At 44.4% G+C, this 24,355-nt stretch overlaps 1 protein-coding gene across 1 annotated transcript in view; it reads right to left on the reverse strand.

Annotated features, from left to right (window-relative positions):
- Positions 1-10,004: 10,004 nt before the first annotated feature.
- The window catches only part of LOC309524264 (uncharacterized protein), a gene marked incomplete at its 3' end in the record, with an annotated part of 34,419 nt that continues 20,068 nt past the window's right edge, over positions 10,005-24,355 (reverse strand). The window contains exons 2-8 of the mRNA XM_082208721.1: positions 13,288-13,322; positions 12,973-13,089; positions 12,652-12,731; positions 11,886-11,988; positions 11,391-11,474; positions 10,915-11,019; positions 10,005-10,157 (exon numbers count right to left, since the gene is read on the reverse strand). Coding sequence (XP_082064847.1) covers positions 10,005-10,157; positions 10,915-11,019; positions 11,391-11,474; positions 11,886-11,988; positions 12,652-12,731; positions 12,973-13,089; positions 13,288-13,322 — 677 coding nt within the window. The remainder of the gene's footprint in view (positions 10,158-10,914; positions 11,020-11,390; positions 11,475-11,885; positions 11,989-12,651; positions 12,732-12,972; positions 13,090-13,287; positions 13,323-24,355) is intronic.

Here is a 24,355-nt window from a genome sequence, read left to right on the forward strand (position 1 = left end):
TTCAACTCTGGCTCCGGCCTGGTGGAATGCTCTGCCTCATGAGACCAGGGCCCTGCAGGATCTGATTTCTTTCCGCAGGGCCTGTAAGACAGAGTTGTTCCGCCTGGCCTTTGGCTTGGAGCCAATTTAATTCCCTCCTTCCCTCTCTTTTTTCTTTTCCTTTCTCCTCCTGCGATGAGGCTACATTTTAATATTTTAATGTTGTATTTTAATTTTGTTTTTAAGTTGTAATCATTCAAATTGTTTTTATTTTTGCTTGTTAGCCACCCTGAGCCCGGCCTTGGCTGGGGAGGGCGGGGTATAAATAAAAATTATTATTATTATTATTATTATTATTATTATTATTATTATTATTAAAATTAGGGGACCTCGCCAGCCAGCCCGCTCCCCAGCTCCCCAGTCTTCACTCTCCAAAATTGCAAACCCAAGATTCATGCAAGGGCAGGGCAACTTGGGCCTCTAAATCTAGGGGACCTCCCCAGCCAGCCCACTCCCCAGTGCTGCAGTCTCCTCTCTCCCAAAATTGCAAACCCAAGACTTCATGTGAGGTCAGGGCAACTGTGGGGCCCAATTTGGCCCAATTGCTCCAATTGCCTTAAGGCCAGCCCAGATGAGGCTGTGCAGGGGTTGGGCTGACAAGCGCTGCCACTTCTGGGTCCCTGGTGTCACTATTCAAAGTACAGACTCAATAACCTGTTATGGAAATAAAAGGGGAGAAATAAAGGGGGCACTTATTGGCAATCATTTTTGTCACCGCTCAACACCTCTCCTCCCTCAAAACCCCAGCCTTTGCACTGTTAATGGAGAAGGCTGGCAAATTGTATCCCTTCTGGTTTCTATTGGCAAACCTGTTGCATTGTTGCAAGGAAGTGTCAGAATTGTATCCCTTTGTACTTGACCATGCTGGACTCCTAACCTTTGAAAATCACATAAAATCAATGCCATAACCAATTCTCCTATTTCAATGACGTTATGCTTCAAAAGGAAAGGTGGACTTGGACATCATCTTCCTCCATAATCCTTGAAGGGAGAGGTCACATACTCAACTTGGATACCACCCTCCTCCATAATCCTTGGGATATACAGTCAAGTACAGAGCACCCCTCCCTTGAGGGGAACAATGAACATCTGTTGATGGGTTTCCTGAGGCCAGGTGTTCCCATAGCCCATGCTCAGGAAGGCCAGATAGTTTTATTGTTATAGATAGTTTTATTGTTATTTAGGTGGCGGGAACTTAAGGTGTTAAGAACTTGATGTGAGAACTGAGGCAAGTTAATGAACTTGGGCAACCTCACGACTCCCCTCCCTCCTTGTGACATCATGTTGATGTGTCAGTGATGTATGAATGATGGTTCTGGAAATGTATTCTGGGTAGGGAGGGAAGGTCTTCAAAGAGCTTGTAACCCATGTTCGGGGTTCTTATTCTGTGTGGAGACCTGTTGTGCAGTAATAAAGTTTGTGGTCTACTGACCGCTATTTTGCTCCTGTATTTGGCTGGAACTTCCTTCTTCTGCTAACCGCCCTGATGAGTATCCTCGCACCCCAGAATTTTCCATCTCAGAATCCAGAGCCAGCAGGCCCAGAGTCAACAACCAGCTGCACAGCCTTCCCCACTCAACGGTCAGGTCAGTAGTGGTACATACTGCACTTTAATCAGTGGGAGAGTGTGAGTGGGGGACCGCATGGGGCAGATAGACCAGGCAAGCAAGCTCTCCCAAGTCCCTTCCATTCTTTCCGACCTCCTTGGCTTGAACAGAGCAAGGCAGGCACATGTGACTGGCACTGGCCTCACCCCTCGCAGGCAGAGAAGTCTATCTTTCACACTTCACAGAGCCCTGTTGGTGCCTGCAGCATGCACTGCAGATTGCCCCCAGGCAGAGAGAGGCCTTTGGGATCAGGGAAGGCAGCAGTGGGAAGGGATCTACGGAGGGATCCAGAACTACCTGTAGAAGGCAGGAGGCCAGGCTACAGGTTGGTAACTGGACCTCATCCTGACTCTGACGTTAATGGGAAGGGAAAACCAGGCCCCAAGCTTTCTTTTGCAGAAAATGTAAGAACTGGAACCTGTGTTCTTACATTTGTTCGCTGCATTTTTGGACCGTGTGCTAGGTCATTTTCACAAGGTCAGCAAAGCCCTTCAGAAATCAGACGTGTTATTGAGTTCTTGTGCAAGTTTGTACAGTTCACTTCTGGATTTTAAAAGGAAAATTAGAGTTGATTTTGATGAGCTTGAGAACAAGCAAAAGCCACCTTGCCAAATGTCAACTACAAAACAAGGAGACAAAGAGTGAGGGAACAGCAGATAAATGACAGAAGTGCACTTGATTCCTTAGATGCACTTTCTTCAAGAGATAAGTTTAGGATAAAATCCTTTATTCCTATATTAGATGCACTTGAAGCCAATTTAAAAAGAAGAAATACTGTGTACAGTGATGTTGCACAATTGTTTGCCATTCTTGCTAATTTGACAACATCTAAGCAAGAAATTCAGCAAGGTTTGGAACTGTTGATAGAAGCATACCCAGAAGATACTGGCCTGAAACTTATTGATGAACTTTTGCACTTTCACCTGTACATGACACAAAGCCATAGGCCTAGAGCAGAGCATTCTCTGTCTCATACAGACCTTTATCAATTTATATACAAGGACAAAATTCATATGGCCTTTCCTAATGTGGAAGCAATTGTGCAGCTATTTCTTAGCCTTATGGTCACTAACTGCTCAGGAGAGAGGAGTTTTTCAAGACTCAAAAGAATTAAAAATTAATTAAGGGCCACAATATCTCAAGAGAGGTTGTCCGCACTGAGCATTCTGTATATTGAAAGTGACCAACTTAGACAAACAAATATTCATGAAGTTTTGGATGATTTTGCTATGAGGAAGGCTAGGGGGGAAACATTTTAGTCTTACTGTATTGATGGTTGTAGTTTACTTCTTAATATGTATTTTATTTTTTTTATAATAATTTTTTTTATTGCTTTTTTTCCAAGGTCAGAATACATCGCCAATAACACAACAAAAGTGATTTTACAGAAAAAAGAAGAGATTAAATAAAAGAAGATTCACTTTTCCAGATCTTTTTTCGTAATCAACTGGACTTCCCCACATCTTCCATCCCCTGCTTTCTTTACAATAAAAATAAACAGCAAATTGATACCTTATTTCATGTGTTTTTGTACTTTCATTTAGTTATATAATCTATAATTTAAGCTTTTCAAAGTCATAACTTAATTTCCATCATTTTCACGTCTCAATACTGAAGCATGTTTTTCCCAGAACTTAGCAAATTCTCAACATTCATATAACTTATAATATTTTTGTAGATAGTCCTTAAATTTTTTCCAGTCCTCTTCCACTGCCTCTTCTCCCAGGTCTCGGATTCTGCCGGTCATTTCGGCTAATTCCATGTAGTCCATCAGTTGCGAATGCCACTCTTCCAGCGTGGGTAACTCCTGTGCCTTCCAGTATTTAGCTATAAGGATTCTTGCTGCTGCTGTTGTTGTTGTTTAGTCGTTTAGTCGTGTCCGACTCTTCGTGATCCCATGGACCAGAGCACGCCAGGCACTCCTGTCTTCCACTGCCTCCCGCAGTTTGGTCAAACTCATGCTTGTAGCTTCGAGAACACTGTCCAACCATCTCATTCTCTGTCGTCCCCTTCTCCTTGTGCCCTCCATCTTTCCCAACATCAGGGTCTTTTCCAGGGAGTCCTCTCTTCTCATGAGGTGGCCAAAGTATTGGAGCCTCAGCTTCACGATCTGTCCTTCCAGTGAGCACTCAGGGCTGATTTCCTTCAGAATGGAGAGGTTTGATCTTCTTGCAGTCCATGGGACTCTCAAGAGTCTCCTCCAGCACCATAATTCAAAAGCATCAATTCTTCGGCGATCAGCCTTCTTTATGGTCCAGCTCTCACTTCCATACATCACTACTGGGAAAACCATGGCTTTTACTATACGGACCTTTGTTGGCAAGGTGATGTCTCTGCTTTTTAAGATGTTGTCTAGGTTTGCCATCGCCTTTCTCCCAAGGAGCAGGCGTCTTTTAATTTCGTGACTGCTGTCACCATCTGCACTGATCATGGAGCCCAAGAAAGTAAAATCTCTCACTGCCTCCATTTCTTCCCCATCTATTTGCCAGGATGCTGCTGTAGTTGCGTATAAAAAGAAAGTTCTATCTTTCTTTGACACTCTCTGGCCCACAATGCCCAGGAGGAAGGCCTCTGGTTTCTTATGAAAGGTATACTTAAATACCTTTTTCAACTCATTGTAAATCATTTCCCAAAAAGCCTTCACCCTCGGGCATGTCCACCAGAGGTGAAATAATGTTCCTTCAGCCTCCTTACATTTCCAACATTTATTGTCAGACAGATGATATATCTTTGCAAGTTTGACTGGGGTCATGTACCACCTGTATATCATTTTCATAATGTTTTCTTTTAAAGCACTACATGCCGTGAATTAATTAATTAAGGGCCACAATGTCTCAAGAGAGGTTGTCCGCACTGAGCATTCTGTATATTGGAAGTGACCAACTTAGACAAACAAATATTCATGAAGTTTTGGATGATTTTGCTATGAGGAAGGCTAGGGGGGAAACATTTTAGTCTTACTGTATTGATGGTTGTAGTTTACTTCTTAATATGTATTTTAAAACTGGCTTTTTAATGACAACATAAAGTAGATTCTAAAAGTGTCCCAATGTCAGGTAATCATGGTCATATTATTTACACTTCCCAGGCAATATAATTTATAAACTCAAGGTGTTTTTTTTTTAAGAATAACTTTACAACTTCATTTTCCTAAAAAATAATGCTTATTCCAAAAAAGGTTTACAAAGTTCAGTAATTGCAAAAGTTTTTCAGTGTTAATTTTATGCATTTTTAAAAATCAACATGATATTTAACAATAACATCTTATGTCCTTTACAGGAGAAATTGAGAACTGCAGAATTTTAAATGCCCATCCTTGGCTTCACTCAATTTTGTTTATAACACTCTTCCATTTTCTTCTTGTCATGAGGGTGGGGGATGGGGAGGGGACTCACAAGTGGAGCAGCCTAGGGCCTCTCTTCATCTAAATCTGGCCCTGCTTATAGATGTTGCTGCTGGATCCCAACTCCCCTCCTTCCCCTTATTCCTCACTCTCAGGCCTGTTGTCTGGGGTTGATAGGAGTTGGGATTTGGGAAACCAACTCTAGGTACTGGAAATGCACCCGAGGAAGGGAGTACCCAAAGGTTCAGGTGTGAACCTTGCACAGAAGGGGTGTGTATTTTAGGGCTAAGTGAAAACTGAACTCCCAGAATTCCACATTCGATTTGTGGGTAGCGATATTCGGGGAAGGGGGCAATTTTCTTGAATATTTTGAGTGGTGGTGGCAACTCGGAAAATTTATCAGAAAACTCCCTAGGAAAGATTTTGGCTCACATAACAGCTAACATGGGATTTAGAAGGGTCAAATAACCAAGGAGCATATTTAAAAATTGGCTGGAAGGTTGGGGAGGGGGACGGGATACAAGGCTTAAAGATGTCTCCTCTCTCTTCCCCAGTGCTTTTTTTTGGGGGGGGAGGCAGGGGTACACATACCCCTAAACATATGTGAATCTAAGTTTGGCCTCATTGAGGGGCAGTATTTCAATACAAGCAGGAAAATGAGAGTACCCCTAAACATTTTTAAAGGAAAAAAGTACTGCTCTTCCCTAACTTTACTTTCAGCAGCATCTGGCAAAACACCCCCCGTGTGAAATAGGGGAGGCAGAATACCTTCCTCAGATTTTAAACTGAGCCAAAAGAGATAGCAATATTTTCTGACCTCTGCGGATCAAAGAAAGTCCTTTGAAGGAGACAGTTAATTGAACTGGTCTGATGGGAAAGGAAACATTTCACAGGATTCCACAGCAAATTGTGTGGTCGGAGCCTGGCCAAGGACTGACCCAATGGCCTCTGGGCTCCAGGCCAGCTCTCTCTGCCAGGGTCACCTTCAAGCAGCTGCACAATCCTTGGCCCACCCATTCATTTATTTCTCACAAAGAAATCAAGGCAGGAAGATCGAGGCTCCCCCATAGTCCTCCCCCTATCCAATCTTGCATCCCTCAGAGGCATGGAAGGAAATAAGGTAGGCTGCAACTGGGATTCAGTTTACGGCACCAACTTGGAACACGCCTGGCTACCTGGTGGCTCCTCATTTGCCATTGTGTATTATAAATTCCAGTAGTTGTAATGTTCTTGCCTTTTCATTTTAATGCGTGGGCTTCCTTGTATGATGGATGTACATTTTCTCTTCACCTGGGTGCTCACCTACATTCACCACCTCCATGCATCTTTTTCAAAAATGTTTTTTGTGCTCCGAGGGGTCTTTTTTGGTGTTGTATTTTTCATTACATGGAAGCCCCACCTTTCCTCCAAGGAACTCAAGGTAGTGCACATGGTGGTACTCACAATAACTCTGTGAGGTAAAGGAGGCCGAGAGCCCAAGACCTGGCCAAAAGTCATCCTGTGAGCTTTATGGTCGAGTCGGGATTTGAACCCTAGACTCTTGGGTTCAGTGGACTCTTATTGTGTTCTTAAACTCCCATCATTATCTCAGAACACGACCACATTGCTTTTATCCCTGTTACCTGAATCCAAAAACACACACGTTAGGAAAAATTGCCAGTATCAAGGCAACTGCTCAGACCATTTTAAACAGTGATGGCTGCCCCCAAAAGTATCCTGGGTACCAGAGGTGCCAACTTGAATAAAATATTGGGGAGGGGGAACAGGTAAACCCCACCCCACATAACAAATCACATGACACCACACCCACCCACCCATTTGAATGGTGATGCCCATCAACTTTGAGGTGGTCCTGCTCTCTCAAATATTTTATTGGGGATGCTGAAGGTACCTAGGAGTGGCTCATATCCTGGGAACTGTAGTTCGTTAAGGGTCCTGAGAGTTGTTAGGAAACCCCTTATCCTCCTCACAGAGTAACTTTCTCTAGAACCAGTTATTTACCAATCCATTCCTCTTCCCACTTTCCAGGGAACTCTGTAAATTGTAACTCTGTGAAACAAATAGGCGTATCCTAATAATTCTCACATCAACCTTAATAAACTACAGTTTCAAGGATGTTTTGGGGCAGCCACAACTGTTTAAAATGGTATCCCAGAGTTTTAAATGTGTACTACAGAAATGGAAGTTAACTCAGACTTGATAAACTACAACACAAACTTGAGACCCTGAATTTTCACAAAATGTCATTGAAAAGGAAATGTTGTCCGTCTTTTAACAAATATTGAACTGAAATGAAATGTATAAGAATCTGAACAAAGTGATGTAAAAGCAAAATGGATAAAAGCATAAAAGAAGCTTGAAGTTCTAAATCTCCCTGGCAAAACACAGAATTCTATCTTTAACAACAATAAAATTATCCTCTGATTGATTACCACAAGTATAAAAATATTTACAGTTGCACATTTATTTTACCCATGCAGGAAACAAAGGAGAGGCTACTTTCACTAGGGCCCCATAGCACTCGCTGACCTCAATGCTGAAGCCAGAGGGGGCTTCCTATGGCCACTCCTCAAGGCCCAAATGAGGGGGGGCAGGTGAGGCTGCTCACAGATTGGAATGATTAGAATGGAAATGAGGTGTGTGTGTGCATGCGTGCTTGTGATGCTAAACTCCTTTGGTAAAGGAATCCCCCTGGTGCTCCAAAGGGACAATCTGCACCAAAAACATTAAACTTGTAACTAACAATATCTACCCCCCCCTTTTTTAACAGAGGTTCATGCTTTAACACTCTGTATCTGAGTGGGCTTTTTGCACCGAGCTTTCCCCATCAATATCTGCTCTTTAAATCTGAATTAAAGCAAATGACAATTTGGGTTTTCTGTGGATTGACATGTGCTCAGATTGAAGTTTAAAGTGTAGGTTTTCACAGAGACAGCTCCAGACCAAAAATAAATAAATAAAAATGACATGCTAGAACATGCAGACCATGCCTGGAAAGATAGGAAGAAACGTAAGTGTGGGTAAGCCCTTACTCTCCTCCCTTTTCATTCCTCACTTAGAACTCATCCACATGTCGGCTTGTGCTATGCCTAGAAAGCACAGGTCCATATAGTTTCCTCCTTGCCCTGCTCCTTTTCCAAGGGAAAACTAATTTTTTAGTGATAGATTGGAAAAAATGGCAATCCAGGGAAAACCAGTATTGCTGTTTTCCCCAATTGAGCACTAAAGAGTAGTTTTCCACAGGGAAAAGCAGCAGGACAAGAGCAAGTGTGGATAAGCCTTGTATACACTTATGGATGCTCAGTGAATTAAAATTCGACTGCAGAATAATAATGATAATGGATGATGATGATGATGATGATGTATACAGATAGTATTCTAAAAGATTAATCACATCTATCTGAAAGCTGCAGGAGGAACAATATCATGTACAAAATTGTTAGCATAAGTAATAAAATCATACCATATTAATGCCAGGAATTCTTCCCAGCAGAGCAAGTTCCAGAAGGGACAACAGAACAGGTCCTTGGATCTTCCTGTGTGCCTGCCTTCCTTTTCCCCCACCCAGCCCTTCCTCTCTCTCACCCCTCTCTCTCTCTTTCTCTCTCTCTTACAGGACACAGGCACATATTTTAGGCAACCTTGTCAAAATATAAACCATTTGAGTGCTTCCAAGTATTTTTGCTTAGCATCTCATGTTACCATACATAATTTCTTTGGCAGGGCTGTTGTACCTTCAGAGCCACGTAACAGGCCAGGCCTTCTCACCACAGATCTCAAGAAAAACCCTTCACCTGCTAAACTCCTGTCTGTTCTGGAGCTTTTCACGGCTGCATCTCCCACCCCACCCCCACCCCCCGAGTCCAGAGAAGTATTGATGAGGAAGTCTGCACTTGCTGAATTAAAAAGGGCAGACTCTTCCCATCAAAGCTTCACAATGTGCTGTGCCACCTGCCCTCCTGACCGTTTTGCTTCCCCAACTCCTGTCCAGGTGGCATCACTGTGGAACAGTGTTCTGCTGCTCATTCGGAGAGGAAAGACCAGGCTTCCTCAGTCTCGGCCCTCCAGATGTTTTGAGACTACAACTCCCACCATCCCTGACCACTAGTCCTGCTAGCTAGGGATCATGGGAGTTGCAGGCCAAAAACATCTGGAGGGCTGAGGTTGAGGAAGCCTGGTTAAGACAATCTCTTATTCAAGTAGGCACACATGATGATATGGATGCTCCAGGATTTCTTAAAAAAATAATAATAATAAAATCAAAGCAGCAACTGGGGAGGCATCTTGAGTGGCCTTTTACTTGATCTAAATCGCCCTCAGAAGTTGCCAGCAGTGTCTCTTTCCTCCCCGCCCCCAGAAAGAAACCTCCAAACCACAGCACAGGGGTGCAAGTAAAGTGATGGAACAGAAATCACAAAGACAAATGTAAGCTTAGAACAAAATTGGTTTTTTATTTAAAATGGGAAAATCCACCAGATACTGTTGTACTGTTTTATTGTTGTTAGCCGCCCTGAGCTCGGCTTCAGCTGGGGAGGACAGGATATAAATAAAATTTATTATTTTTATTATTATTATAAAATCAGACAATGATCCCTCCTTTATCTCTGACCACACACATCAATCTGGTTTATGAAGAGGATTCATTCTTCGTAATTCAGTACTGGGAACACATCCACAACTCCAGGCTGGATGTCCGCTGGATGGAAAAGAAGATAAGAAAAGTGAGTCTTCCTTACAACCAGGCCCAGACTCATCACCAGGCATTCTTAGACAGGTAATGCCCCCTCCCATGCTCTGGCAAAGCCCAGTGGGGCTGCTACCCACCCCCAACATCCCCATCCCCATCCCCATTGCCAGACCATTGGGGGTCCACCACTTGGAGCCAGCATCCCCATAGCATCTGGGAACAGCTGTTCACTCTCCACCTTGCTTGGGGGCTTTGAGGCAGGGCTGGGATTTCAAACTGAGCTGTGTTACAGGAACCAGGTGTGTTACAGCAAAGAACTGAGCCCTCCTCAGACCCCAGTTAGGCTGCCAAGGATGGCTTTGGGGTGGACAGTGAGCCCTATGGGTTTGTTCTGTGCTTGCAGAATGGACAACTTGCCTTCTCTGATGCTTTGGAACAGTGCAGAGAACTGCTGGGGAAGAACGCTGTTTATGGCCTCAGCCTGTAAAGTCAAGAAAAGCCTGAATCAGGTCCTTTTTTTACCTCACTCCCTTGCCTCCTAGGACCTCTGTGGGCTCTGCTGCCTACTAGGCGGAGGCCAAAGGGCAACACCAAAGAAGAGCACAAAATACCACCTGAATAATCCTGGACATACTGGGAGACCACATTATTTCTCTGTCTGACACCAAGCTTGGATATCACTTTCACTGAGAGTCTTTTGTAAGTGTTATGTACAGTGGTACCTCAGGTTCAGTACTTAATTTGTTCCGGAGGTCCGTTCTTAACCTGAAACTGTTCTTAACCTTAAGCACCACTTTAGCTAATGGGGCCTCCTGTTGCCACTGCGCCACCGCAACACAATTTCTGTTCTCATCCTGAAGCAAAGTTCTTAACCTGAGGTACTATTTCTGGGTTAGCAGAGTCTGTAACCTGCAGTGTATGTAACCTGAAGCGTATGTAACCCAAGGTACCACTGTACTAAGCTTGGATCCTAGAACAATAGGCAAATAGGATCCTAGAATGCAACAACTGATTGGCTTGCAGGAAAAGACCAATCAGGCTCCAGGAGGGAAGCAGAATCAGCCAGTCAGACGGGACTCATTGTGTAAATAATCTATATAAAATCCTGAGGTTTGGGGCAGAAATCAATCACTGTTTTACAAGCTGCAATAAAGAGCATGAAATCACTGTAGGATTCTGAGTATATTTCAGTAAGCCACCTTGAGAAACCTCTCTGGGCCATAAAATAGAGTACTTACAGTCAGGTTAATGAATCTCAGTGCATGTTCCAGCAAAGCGTGGGTGCTGCTGGTAGCCATATCCTTTTCTGCTGCGTTCCCTAAGGTGAAATAATAAGCCAGTGCCTGTGGGAGGAAAAAGGACCTTAGTTTAGGGGCTGGTTTCGGCTAGAGAGGCAAGCTACCGCTTCCACCGAGAAGTCTCCCCCACTATCTGAGGGAGATTCTTTGCTCATTGTTCCAAACAGCAAAAAAGAACTACTTTCTCCCAAGTCACTGAGCCCCAAATTTGCTTTGCCCCCCCACAGCTGCTGCACCCAGGTGGAGACTGAAGAAAGGGCCTTGGCAAGGGTGGCCCCCCTGTCTGAGTGGCCTGCCCTTCCCCAGCGTGTCAGGGGACACCCATGTTCTGGGTTTGTGATGCTGCCTGATCAAGCTTTTATGCCAGCAGGCTCTGCTGAATTGAATCAATACCCTCGTCCCACCAACACACTTACTTCCAAGAGGGTTCTTAGGCACTGAGCGGTTGGGTCCTCAGTCAGCAGGCGCCTCACAGTTGCATGAAACAGCTGCTTGAGAGCCTGGTGGTGAAAACCATTTTCACAGAGGTGGATTCACAGATTCACAGGAGGAGATGATGTGGAAAGACATGGGGGGTGAGAATAGTTAACAGATTTTTAGCATTGGATAAGGGTGTTACTAAAGCAAACTGGCAGAATAGAGACAAATGCCAGCTTCAAATGAGACTAAGTTTTCGCTCACTGACAAAATGAGGCAAAATGCACTTTCTGATTGGAGATGATGTTTAAAAAATCCTTGTGTGTAATAGCTGGAAACCAGTGAAACAAAAAACATTGTTTGTGCAACTAAGCTTACTCTCTCACTAAAAAAAATAGTAAGAAATGAAAAGATGGTGCAAAACTTTCAGGAGATAAATTGAACCAGTAGAAGTCAAAACTCAAGAGTAACGATCAAAGCTACAAAGACTTTACCTCCTTTTCAGCATTATTCAGTCCATAAGTGTGAGCAATTGGAAAAAGCATCCCATGGATGATGGCCGATTTCTTACTTTGCATAAATGGAGGTTTCATGAAACTGTCATGATGAAGCAAGAAACAACATGATGAGTTTTCCAAAGACCTGTGGGTGGTCTCCAGGGGTGTTGCGAGCCTTAAGCCCCTCTCATGCCCTTCTTATATCTTTTTCTTCTGAAATATTGCCCCCCTCCGCCGCAGCCCAGCAGAAGTCTGGGCTGTGTCTCAAACTAAGTCCAGGAGGGGTCAGCTGGCTTCCCCCAGGTCATTAGCACTGGAGGCAGAGGGAGCAGACACCAAGCCAGGTTCCAGAATCAGGACCATGCCTGACCCACAGACTGACCCCGTTGGATCAGGGCTCTTGAGACAGAGCCCCACAATTTGAGACCTCCATGACCCACTGAGTAAATAGCCCCCTCCATGCCAGACAGCTCCCTATTGACCCATCAAGTTCCAGCTTCCTTCAAGGAAGGGATGAGATGGGGGGGATACACCTAGCCCTGGAAGTATAAAAGTCATCAATCAAGACTTCTTTCTTTTTCAAAAAAAGAAACTTCCATTGCCCTATACTGCCAACTGCTGGCTGCCCTTTTCTCAACCATATATCTCTCTCTCTCTCTCTCTCTCTCTCTCTCTCTCTCTCTCTCTCTCTCTCTCTCTTTCCACTTCTAATACCCAATTACCATGAATAGACACACACACACAAACAGTGCCAACAACATACGTGAGGCAGACAATATCTTCCATTCCCCTCTTCAGTATTTTCACAGGATTCGGAAACTGGGTCCATCTCCCCATGATGTCCTGAGAAGAGTTCAAACAGCAGAAGAGCAAAGTCAGTTCCCCATGGAATTCAGGGGGGCTGCTCCAGCCCCAGACTCAGGGGTTGACTTCAATTGCAGTTGGAATGCCTGTCCCAAATGCCTGCACATTCTTCTTCTTTGCCAGACCCAGAAACTTCCCTTGCCCAGAGTGTTTCCCAAACCACCACCCCACCCCTTCTGCCCACCTCCCCACTGGATTTTTCATCCTGAACCTCACTTACCAAAATGACCATGGACACAGCATCTTTATTATACTCCACACTATCCTCACCCTCATTATAGGCTTTTTCACAGGTGAAGGCCACACAGAAGAGGAAAAGATCATCCCCAGAAAGACCCTGAATGTGGAGAAAGTCAGGCTTTCAATCAGGAAAGGACTTTCCTAGACTACAGAACTGTGAAAGCCATGGGGGCAAAATGGGGTGCTCCAGGGGACAAAAACCAAAAATGGGCATTTTCTGAGATTGGGGGGAGCAGAAGCAAGGGAGCAGAGCCAAGGGACACAGGTCTTCACTCCTGCTCCCACAGATACTAACCTCTAGAATTGGGTCAGCTTGCTGCACCTGAATTTCTGCAATGGAAAGAGGAAGAAAGCTTCATCCATCTTTTTGCATTTCTCACACGGACAAGCATTGCAAGGGGTTGCACTAGATGACCCCTGGGGTCCCTTCCAACTCTACAATACTATGAAAGTAGCATTGCCAAAGTGACTAATCAAAGTAAATAATACAACTCTTATCTCTCTCCCCCTATTTCACCCAGCCCCTAGTATATCAGGTCAATTAAAAAAAAATCATAGTTACCAATCTCAATGCACTCACCCAAAGCTCGAGGAATTCTACACATAGTGAAGCCAATATGAGCAAGCCAGGAGAAACTTTGAAAAGTAGACCCAAGACTACCCACACCAGTAACAGGACTAGAGTGTTGGACCTTTCTACTGAAACTTCCAACCAATTTCACTATCTATGTGGGTGGACCTAGACAAATGTAGCCTATGAACGATCATAAGCCATCTGGAGCGGCAGTGGAATCAGCATCAGTGCCCCTTCCGTATCATCAGTTTCTCCCTCAGTAAACTTTGGCGTGCTTCCACTGTTGGTTCTCCAAAACAATTTGTACCCCCTCTTTTTGTTTAGACGCAGTGGCCAGGCTGCTTTCCCTTTAATCGCAGTGCCAAGGTTTCCAAGTGCCTTATCAAAAACTGGAAAGAAGTGCGCAAAAGTTCAAGAAGCCTCTGCAGAAGGCAATAAAGCTAATATAAAACTTGTAAGCTGCACAGCACGGCCTGGCCCAATGTAATCCATTTGGATCCTTAGTGTAATCCATTTGGATCCTACATTTTTCCTCTTTTATGAAATGTACCATAATTGCTTGATAAAATGCACTTTTAGGTCTAACAAGTAGGTCCCAAATTAACAATCTTGGCAGCCCACTTAATAGGACAGCAAATATTTTTCCTCTTGAGTGTTCCTTCAAAAGTTTGAGGCACCTGTTGTTTTGACTGCCAGCTTGCTTCGATATCTCTTCATTTCCATCACCCTGTTTCACTAATAGGCTAGTTGCTTCAATCGGCAACATTTCTAAAGGAGAGGGATACTCCCACGTGCCTGTTATATGCAGCAGAGCACGCAAACATCCCAAGTTTAGGGGAAGGCATGTAATTCAGTAGTTCTGCTTTGCACGCAGAAAGTCCTGGGTTCAATCCTTGGCATCTCCATGTAGGGCTGAGAAAGAAAGAAAGAAAGAAAGAAAGAAAGAAAGAAGAAAGAAAGAAAGAAAGAAAGAAAGAAAGAAAGAAAGAAGAAAAGAAAAGAAAAGAAAAGAAAAGAAAAGAAAAGAAAAGAAAAGAAAAGAAAAGAAAAGAAACTGTCTGAGAATCCCGGAGAGCTACTGCCAGCCAGTGCAACTTCCTACTTTTATATTCCTGTTTCATCGTTTATCCTAAGAACAAGCAACCTTCTCCACAAGACATGCACATTCACACATTTTCATGATACATAGTATAGAAAGGTCTTTCTATGAAAGAACACAAGTACATAATTCCTGAATATAAAAGGAGGGAAACATCCTACCTCTGCAACAATGTCATTGGGGCTGCATTTCTGCACAAAATTACACTGTGCCTAGAAAAAAATCGGGGAGCCAGTGTAGTTCTGTAAGGTTGCCCTCTGTGCACCCTTTCCTAACATGGCAACCCAACTGAGGTTTCAAAATTGTGCATGGCATGGAGAACATGGGTACAGACAGGTTATTTCCCCCTCTGTCTTAACAGTAAAACTCGTGGACAATGAATGAAGCAGAATGTTGGGAGATTCAGGACAGATAAAAGAAACTACGTCTTCACATGATATATGGAGCTCACGTCTAGAGGAGTCAGTGAAGGCCACCTTAGACGGCTTTGAAACAGGGTTGGACAAATTCCCAGAGGATACAGCTATCGGTGGCTACTAGCCATGATGGCTGTGCTCTACTTCCATGGTCAAAGGCAGTACTGCTTTTGAATACCAGTTGCTGGAAATGGCAGGAGGGGGAAGTGGCTGTGCTCAGGTCCTGTTTGTGGGCTTCCCTTTGTGGGCATCTGGTTGGCCACTGTGAGAACAGGATGCTGAACTAGATGGACTACTGCCTTGATCCAAAAGCTTCTTCTTATGGACACAGTGGGACCTCTTTCCGAGTTAACCTGCAGAGAGTTCTGCTGAAAGTGCTTGACTTGAGCCCCAGCCTGCCCACACCTGTTCATGGCTGGCCCCAGGGGCTGCCACCATCAACAAACATGCAGCAGGGGATAGCACAGAAGACCTCTGCTGTGCCTGTTGGGTTGGGTGGGTGCCCTAATTCACAGCTAACTTGCCTCCCAATATCCATGTATCTGTTATGTTCCCAGCCAGGAAATCTCCATTAATTGTTCTGTCTACTAGGAGGGGATTTGATGTATTTACCTTTTTGCTTCCTCCCCTGACTGCCCACTTCCAAAGTCAAATGGCTATGCATAGGGCAGCGTCTCCCAACTTTTTTGGGTCTGTGGACACATTCTGAATTTTGAAAAGGTGCAGGGACGCGGACTTATAAAAAATATTGGGGGGGCCCGGGAAAGCTGGTGAAATGTAAATAAGCTCATGAATATGCAAATAAGCTCATGAATATGCAAATAAAGTGGCGCCGCCCCCTCGTGAGCGTATAGGGGAGAGCGTGATGCGCCTATCAATCAGCTCCGGAACAGCTGATATGCGGGAAACCTGGGGCTAGAGGCAGGAGCCCCCGCCCCCGGGGATTCCCTAATCTCGCGGGGGACGGCCGGGGCTCTCCGGCTAGGGCGCGCGGCTGGCTGGCTGGCTGGCGAGGGAGCAGGTGGGGAGGAGGCGGGGGACGGCGGCGGCGCTCTGCTGAAGGGCGCCCAAGATTATTGGGGGGGCTGAGCCCCCCAAAAAAAATTTTTGAGGGGGCTCGAGCCCCCTCAAGCCCCATGGAGTCGGCGCCTATGAAAAGGTGCCAAGGGCACCAGTCACAAAATGGCTGCCAACAGGGGTGTGGCCTAACCCAAGATGTTTGCTGCCTCCAAATAAGCCAAAAACCTAAGATGCTTCCAATATTCAATTTTCTATTATTATTAATTTTGTTAACAAAACTGTTTAAAAAAACCTTATTTTTCAGACACCTGGTTGTAGTATTGTCCATTACTAGTGTGCTACTGTAGATTAGCGCTAGAAAATAAAAGGTGACTGAATCCAGGAGTAATGCACATGCTTATACATGTTCATGGCCACAAATAGGAAGACATGCTCAACGCTGGCTGCCAAGTATTGCAACTACTGCTACTATTTTTATGGAATAGAAAGGAATAAAAATACAAAGAGAGTACATTTTTAAAATCCATGTTTGAGCAATAGTTGAACAATACAGACTCGCCTTCATTGGAGAAATTTAGGCAGAGGTTGGATGGCCATCCTGCATTGCAGAGGGTTGGACTAGATGACCTTAGGGATCCCTTCCAACTCTACAGAGAGAAAACCTTCAGAACTGGAATTGGACGGCGATTATTGTAAAGGAACTTCACACAAGATAGAACTACAATAAAGCTTTATTTGGAGTGAGGAATGTTAAACAAGAAGGTATTGGAAGCTGCAGAATTGCAAACAAAGCTCACATTTTGCCAGGCATCTGGAAAGGCCTGAAGTTGCTGATATGGCAGAGGAAACCCTAGAAAAGGGAGGGATGCCTTCTGGTTATTAGAGATGCACTCTGCTGAGTTTCAGAGACCCTTTCTTCTATCTAAGACAGGGGTCAGCAACCTTTTTCAGCCATGGGCCGGTCCACCATCCCTCAGACCATGTGGTGGGTCGGACAATATATTTTTTGGGGGAGGGGGGATGAACGAATTCCTATGCCCGACAAATAACCCAGCAATGTGTTTTAAATAAAAGGACACATTCTACTCATGTAAAAACACCAGGCAGCCCCCACAAATAACCCAGAGATGCATTTTAAATAAAATGACACATTCTACTTATGTAAAAACACGCTGATTCCTGGACCATCCACAGGCCAGATTTAGAAGGTGATTGGGCTGCATCCAGCCCCCAGGCCTTATGTTGCCTACCCCTGAGCTAAGCTCATGAGATCTGGACACCAGTGGATGCATATAAACATAGTTGAGCCTCTGCTTCACATGGAGAAGGTAGAATCATAGAAATGTAGAGCTGGAAGAGACTACAAGGGCTATCTGGTTCAACCCCCTGCAATGCAGGAATCTTTCATCCCATGTGGGTCTCGAACCTGCAACCCCGAGATTGAAAGTTTCATGACCTACTGACTGAGCTATCTCCCCACAACTAACCCACCTCAACCCCCTTATTTTTTGTGTCCCCCACCCCCAAAGAGCAGTTCCACCAGCACCACTGCACCAATGGGGCACACAGCACACACACCCTCCTCAGTCCTCAGAAAACCCCTTAATCTCGATTTTACTTTATTCTGTGGTAGATTTACAAAAAGAAAAACACACACTTCAGAATTAATTAGAATTAATGATCATCTTAATTCTGAAATGTCAGAGACCTTCAAGATTGAAAGGGGAACAAGGCAAGGGTGCCCACTCTCCCTGCTCTTGTTCATTTTAACTTTAGAAACACTTAATCAAGATATAAGACTAGATGAGAGCATAAAAGGGATTGCTCTGGGGTACATATCTTATAAACGTCATGCATTTGCAGATGACTTACTCCTGACACTGGAAGGACGAAAAGAGAGTGTTAAAAAAACTTTTAGAATTAATGGTGAATTATTAGGAATCCATTAATTAAAGTCTGGAGGAAACATCATAGACTTTTGGAACCTAAAATCCCTTGGTGGGCAGCCCCATTTGAAATACTCTCAATTAAAAAGAAAAATATGGGCAAAATTAGACAATTGATAGAAGAGGAGGGAGGACAGTTAAAACTTAAATCGTATGAAGAACTAAAAGTATATTGCACTAGCTGGCTCCAGTATTACCAACTAAATTAAAAGATTAAATTAAAGGAATTAAAAGATGAGCAAACCAAGGAATTCTTGATAAAATGGGGACAAGATCTGGGCTACGCAATTTGACTTGAGAGATGGGAAAGGTTATGGAAATACAATATAAACTTTACTGTGTGCACCGCTATTAAAGAAAATATCATGAAGATGAATTATAGGTGGTATATGACCCCGGTCAAACTGGCTAAAATTTATAAACTACCTACAAATTCATGCTGGAGATGTAAAAAGGCTGAAGGCTCACTATAAAAACAAGCCGCCCAGAGTGGCTGGGGAAACTCAGCCAGATGGGCGGGGTATAAATAATAAATTATTATTATTATTATTATTATTATTATTATTATTATTATTTCATATTTGGTGGAATTATGTAAAGATAAAGACCTTCTGGAATAATATTTATGAGGAATTGAAAAAAAATCTTTAAAATAACCTTTCAAAAAAGACCTGAAGCGTTTCTTCTTGGTCTAGTTTCAGACGATATTCCCAAAGACAAGGTTAGAATATTTTTCTACGCAACAACAGCTGCTAGAATACTGGTGGCCAAAAACTGGAAGAGTGAGGAGACTCCTTCACTGTCAGAGTGGCAAATTAAATTTCACCAATATATGGAATTAGCCAAGATGACAGCGACAATCATAATGCAATCAAAACAAAAATTAAGAAAGGAATGGAAGTGTGTCGAAGAATATATTGTACAAAATTACAGTGGTACCTCTGGTTGCGAAAGGGATCCGTTCTGGAGCCCTGTTCGCAACCTGAGTCTGCGAATGCAACACACGTCTGCGTATGTGCAGGTCGCGATTCACCGCTTCTGCACATGCGCGTGACGTCATTTTGTGCGTCTGCGCATGCGCGAGCGGCGAAACCCAGAAGTAACCCTTTCCAGTACTTCCGGGTCGCCGAGGGACGCAACCTGAAAAGACGTAACCTGAAGCTAATGTAACAAGAGATATGACTGTATTTCAATAGAAATATTTGGAGAAGTACTGATTGAGTACATTAAGCTAAGATGTAATGAATTTAAAATAGAGGATTGAGTAATGTGATGAATATTTATGAAGACAATGTTAGAGTTTTAAGGTAGCAAGAATGATATCATGCATGTGAATGAAGTTGCGTGTCGAGACCCCACAGCGACCCCCTCGTTGGGGGAAAAATCACACAAGGACACAGATGTTAGGTTTATGTTATTGGGCAAATTTTGGCCACAACTTTATTGAATTACAGAATGTGAGCGGTATTGGCTTAGGCATTGATTGGACCTGACTATATCTGACTCCTCAGCACTGTGCAGGAAGTCCAGTAAGCGTAAGTCACCGGTAGTGGGAGCCCTGTCGATGCGAACCAACCCTGGTGTTTCCGTTGGGGTCATGTCAAGGCCCTAGCCCCTAGCCGGGCTTCGGACAAAATCAACACCCCCGAATTCCTTTCACGGAATACCCTTAAGCATGGAGGGGGCAGGTGATGGCCACACCTCCCCTCCCCCACACAAGGTCAAACAATGCCTAACCGCAACCCTAACAAAGTTGTGATGATTGCTACGAGATAGGCGAAAACCAAGTGGCCAGTGCCAGTTTGCCAAGTGGAAAAATTCCTACCAGGCCCCTCGGACAACCAAGGTGACCAACCAAAATCCATAGCAAGGCCAGTGCCTAACCTGCAAATTGAGGAAGCGAGCCAAAGAGGAAGTCCTCTGGCTCGCTCCTCCATTTAAACTGGCCATGCGTTCCACCGCAACTCCTCCCTACTGGGAAGTGGAGCAGATGAAGTCACATGGGTATTTGGGTAAATAGTGAGTTGAGTATAGGGTTTAGAGTTAGATGTGGGGGATCTGTATATATACTATTATATATGTAATGTATAGTGTTCAAAATTTATGGCAACTAACATGTAAAATGAAATCAATAATAAAAAATAAATACAGGACTGAAAAGAAAGAAAGAAAGAAAGAAAGAAAGAAAGAAAGAAAGAAAGAAAGAAAGAAAAACACATACCCTCCAACCCCACTATGCGCATTCCCCGCCCCCCAGGCTGGGAGCCTCAATAGTGCCCCTCTGGAGGCATCACCTAGGGCAAAATACCCAACACACACAAACATCCCTTTGCTGTGGTTCTGCTGGAGAGAGAAATAGGGCCATTCCAGGATCAAATCAGAAGCCAGGTTGGCTTTTGTAATTCCAGGACTGTCCTTGGAAAATTGGGAAAACTGGGCCTGTGGGGGGCAGGGTATGTGCTGCCAAATCTGTGCAGACAGTATTGAACAAGACGGATCAACAGTCTGGCTTAGCCTTACACTGGTACCTCGGGATGCGAACGGGATCCGTTCCAGAGACCCGTTTGCATCCTGAACAGAATGTAAGACGTGATGGCGCGTCTGTGCACGCGCAGGTTGAGTTTTGCCACTTCCGTGCATGCACATGACGTCATTTTGAGTGTGTGCACATGCGGAGAAACCCAGAAGTAACATGCTCCATTACTTCTGGGTTGCCGCGGAGTGCAACCCGAAAGCGCTCAACCTGAAGCACATTCAACCCGAGGTATGACTGTATATGTTATTATTATTCAAATATTTATTCAAATATTATTCAAATACAAGCAAATATTTATATACTGCTGTTTCAAAGAAAAATATCAAAGCAGTTTTCAATAATACATAAAGTTATAATAAGAACTGTCAGGGTTGCTTCCAGATCCTAGCTCACAGAGGATCACGCCAGCCAGCGATCATTAAATAAAAGTCTTTATTGAGTTACAGTCTCCATTCTCAAGCTGCTGCGCGCAACTCTACGTCTTATGCTTAGATCGGCGAAGCTCCGTCTGAGTCTCCGCCCCTTGTGCACCAACTTAATATCCTAGCCCTGCTCCACCTTTTCCGCCTGACAGTTCTCCTCTGGGTCCCTCTGCCCCCCGGGGTCTCTTCCTTCCGGGATTCTTCTGACGCTGACCCCCCGGACCCTTCTGTCTCCTTGCGCCGGGCTTTAGGACCTGGCTCCCTTTCCGGGCTGCCTACTGCGCCACCTTCCTGTGCATTTGAACTTGGCGCGCGCGCCCAACCTTCCACTTTCCGTCTAACCGTCTCTTCGCTCCCCGATGGAGGTGTGGCCACTCCTGACTCGTGCCCTCCCTCCTGTTGTGAGCTGCCAGCGCTTGATCCCTGGCGCCCTTCCTCATCCCTGCTCTCTGGCGGTGACGCTGGTCCCGATTTCCAACTGCTCCCCTCTGAGTCCCCTCTGGCTCTATCTTCCTGGGGTGTCCCCCTAGTCTCCCCCCTTGCCCTGGCCACTGGTGCTCCTTTTTGTGAATCTTCTGATTCACTGGAAAGACTCGGAGATCTCGGGTCGTCGTCATCACTCATCTTTTCTTCTGCCTCCTCCCCCTCGCTCTCTGTTTCCTCCCTTGCCCTCGCCTCTGCTCCTGAACCCCTGACAAGAACCATAAAAATAAAACCAGGCATCAATTAACTATTGTGGAAAGATGTGTTCTTAATTGCCTGCACAGACCTGGTGGAATAGAAAAGCTTTCAACAGGCATTTGAAGGTTATGTCAGAATGTGCCTGCTGAAGGTCACTGACAAACCAAAGGAAATAAGGGAAGCCTTCATTAAGTACTTTACAGAAGATCTTTATAAAAATGGAACTGAAAAGAAGACACTGATGGAAGAATATATAAAAAGTAGCAATCTCCCCAAAATAAAAGATGAAAAACAGATGACAACAACAACAACTTATTTATACCCTGCCCATCTGGCTGGGCTTCCCCAGCCACTCTGGGCGGCTTCCAACAAAATATTAAAATACAGTAATGCATCAAACATTAAAAGCTTCCCTAAACAGGGCTGCCTTCAGATGTCTTCTAAAAGTCTGGTAGTTGTTCTTCTCTTTGACATCTGGTGGGAGGGCGTTCCACAGGGTGGGCACCACTACCGAGAAGGCCCTCTGCCTGGTTCCCTGTAACTTGGCTTCTCGCAGTGAGGGAACCGCCAGAAGGCCCTCGGCGCTGGACCTCAGTGTCCGGGTAGAACAATGGGGGTGGAGACGCTCCTTCAGATATACTGGACCAAGGCCATTTGGGGTTTTAAAGGTCAATACCAACACTTTGAATTGTGCTTGGAAATATACTGGGAGCCAATGTAGGTCTTTCAAGACTGGTGTTATGTGGTCTCAGCGGCCGCTCCCAGTCACCAGTCTAGCTGTCACATTCTGGATTAATTGTAGTTTCTGGGTCACCTTCAAAGGTAGCCCCACATAAAGCACATTGCAGTAGGCCATGTGGGAGATAACCAGAACATGCACCACTCTGGCGAGGTAGTCCACGGACAGGTAGGGTCTCAGCCTGCGTACCAGATGGAGCTGGTAGACAGCTGCCCTGGACACAGAATTGACCTGTGCCTCCATGGACAGCTATAAGTCCAAAATGACTCCCACACCTTGTCCTTCAGGGGCACAGTTACCCCATTCAGGACCAGGAAGTCCTCCACACCTGCCCACCTCCTGTCCCCCCCCAAACGCTACTATGGCAGCAAGAATTCTAATAGCAGAAAACTGGAAGACTGGAGAAATACCATCCAAGGAGCAATAGCAAGAAAAATTGATGAACTGTGCAGAACTGGCAAAGTTAACAGACAAACTGTGTGAAAAGGACTATAGTGACTTTGGAAAAGAATGGGAACCCTTTACAACATACTTGCAGAAACAAAACAAAAAACCCATGGACTTGTAGGCAGGATTTAAATAAACATTTACAACTTTATTTACAGAGAACAAGAAATACTAGTGGTAACAGAACATTATATATAAACAGCAGAATATAACATTTGGTGTAACAAACCAGAAATGGAAGTTAGGGGAAGTCAATGGTGGACACGGGACACTAGAAAATGGATATTAAATGCTGATATTGAATAATTGTTATGAGAACAGAAAATCAATAAAAAATATTTTTTTAAAGAAGAAGAAGGAGGAGGAGGAGGAGGAGGAGGAGAAGGTGCCTGCTGAATCTCTGGCAGTGGAGCAAATACCCCACCATCTGACTAAGGCTTGGTTTCTTGTTGTTGTCAAATGAACCTTGCCAACTTGCAGAATGACCAGGGACGTTCCTGCAGATGATCAAAGTGATGTACCTGGGAACCCTGTATATTCACAGAATCATAGAATTGGAAGGGACCCCAAGGGGCATCTAGCCAACCCCGTGCAAATGCAGGAATCTCAGCTAAAGCATCAATGACAGACGGCCATCCAAACTCTGCTTAACAGCCTCCAATGAAGGAGAGTCCACACACGCTTGAGGGAGACCATTCCACTGTTGAACTGCTCTTACTGTCAGAAAGTTCTTCCTGATATTTAGTCAGAATCTCCTTTCTTATAACTTGAACCTATCAGTTCAAGTCCTACCCTCCCCAGCAGGAGAAAAAAAGCTTGCTCCATCTTCCACGTGACAGCCCTTGAGAGATTTATAAAATGCAATCCTATCTCATCTCAGTCTCCTCTTCTCCAGACTAAACAGCCAGTTCCGTCAATGGTTCATCATAAGACTTGGTTTCCAGGACATTTATCATGTTTGCATAAACACCCGTAGGCATGATTTACTATAATTATAACAATGGACTTGATTGCAATAGCCCAGTGCAGGATATTGATAGGAGGTTCTAGTGAGAGATATAGGATGCCAGCAATAAATGAGAGATTTATTTTTAAAGCCCTTTTTAAAAAATAATGTATATTATTATTATATTACTTAAGAACAAATGGGTAGGTCTTTCTCTCTCCCAACCTTACCTAGTTGCTAGGTAGGAGAATAATAGTCACAGTTGTTGCAGTTATTATTACAATATATCTTCTGCCCTTAACCCAAAGTCCCAGGGTGTGTGTGTGTGTGTGTGTGTGTGTGTGTGTGAGTGAGAGAGAGAGTTACGCGGGTGGCGCTGTGGTAAACCACTGAGCCTCTTGGGATTCCCTATCAGAAGGTGACAGGGTAAGCTCATGTTGCTCTATTCCAGTTCTTGTCAACCTAGCAGCTCAAAAGCATGCCAGTGCAAGTAGATAAATAGGTACTACTGTGGCGGGAAGGTAAATGGCGTTTCCG

This window comes from Podarcis vaucheri, assembly GCF_965113315.1.
Source record: "Podarcis vaucheri genome assembly, chromosome: Z".
Lineage (NCBI taxonomy): Eukaryota > Metazoa > Chordata > Lepidosauria > Squamata > Lacertidae > Podarcis > Podarcis vaucheri.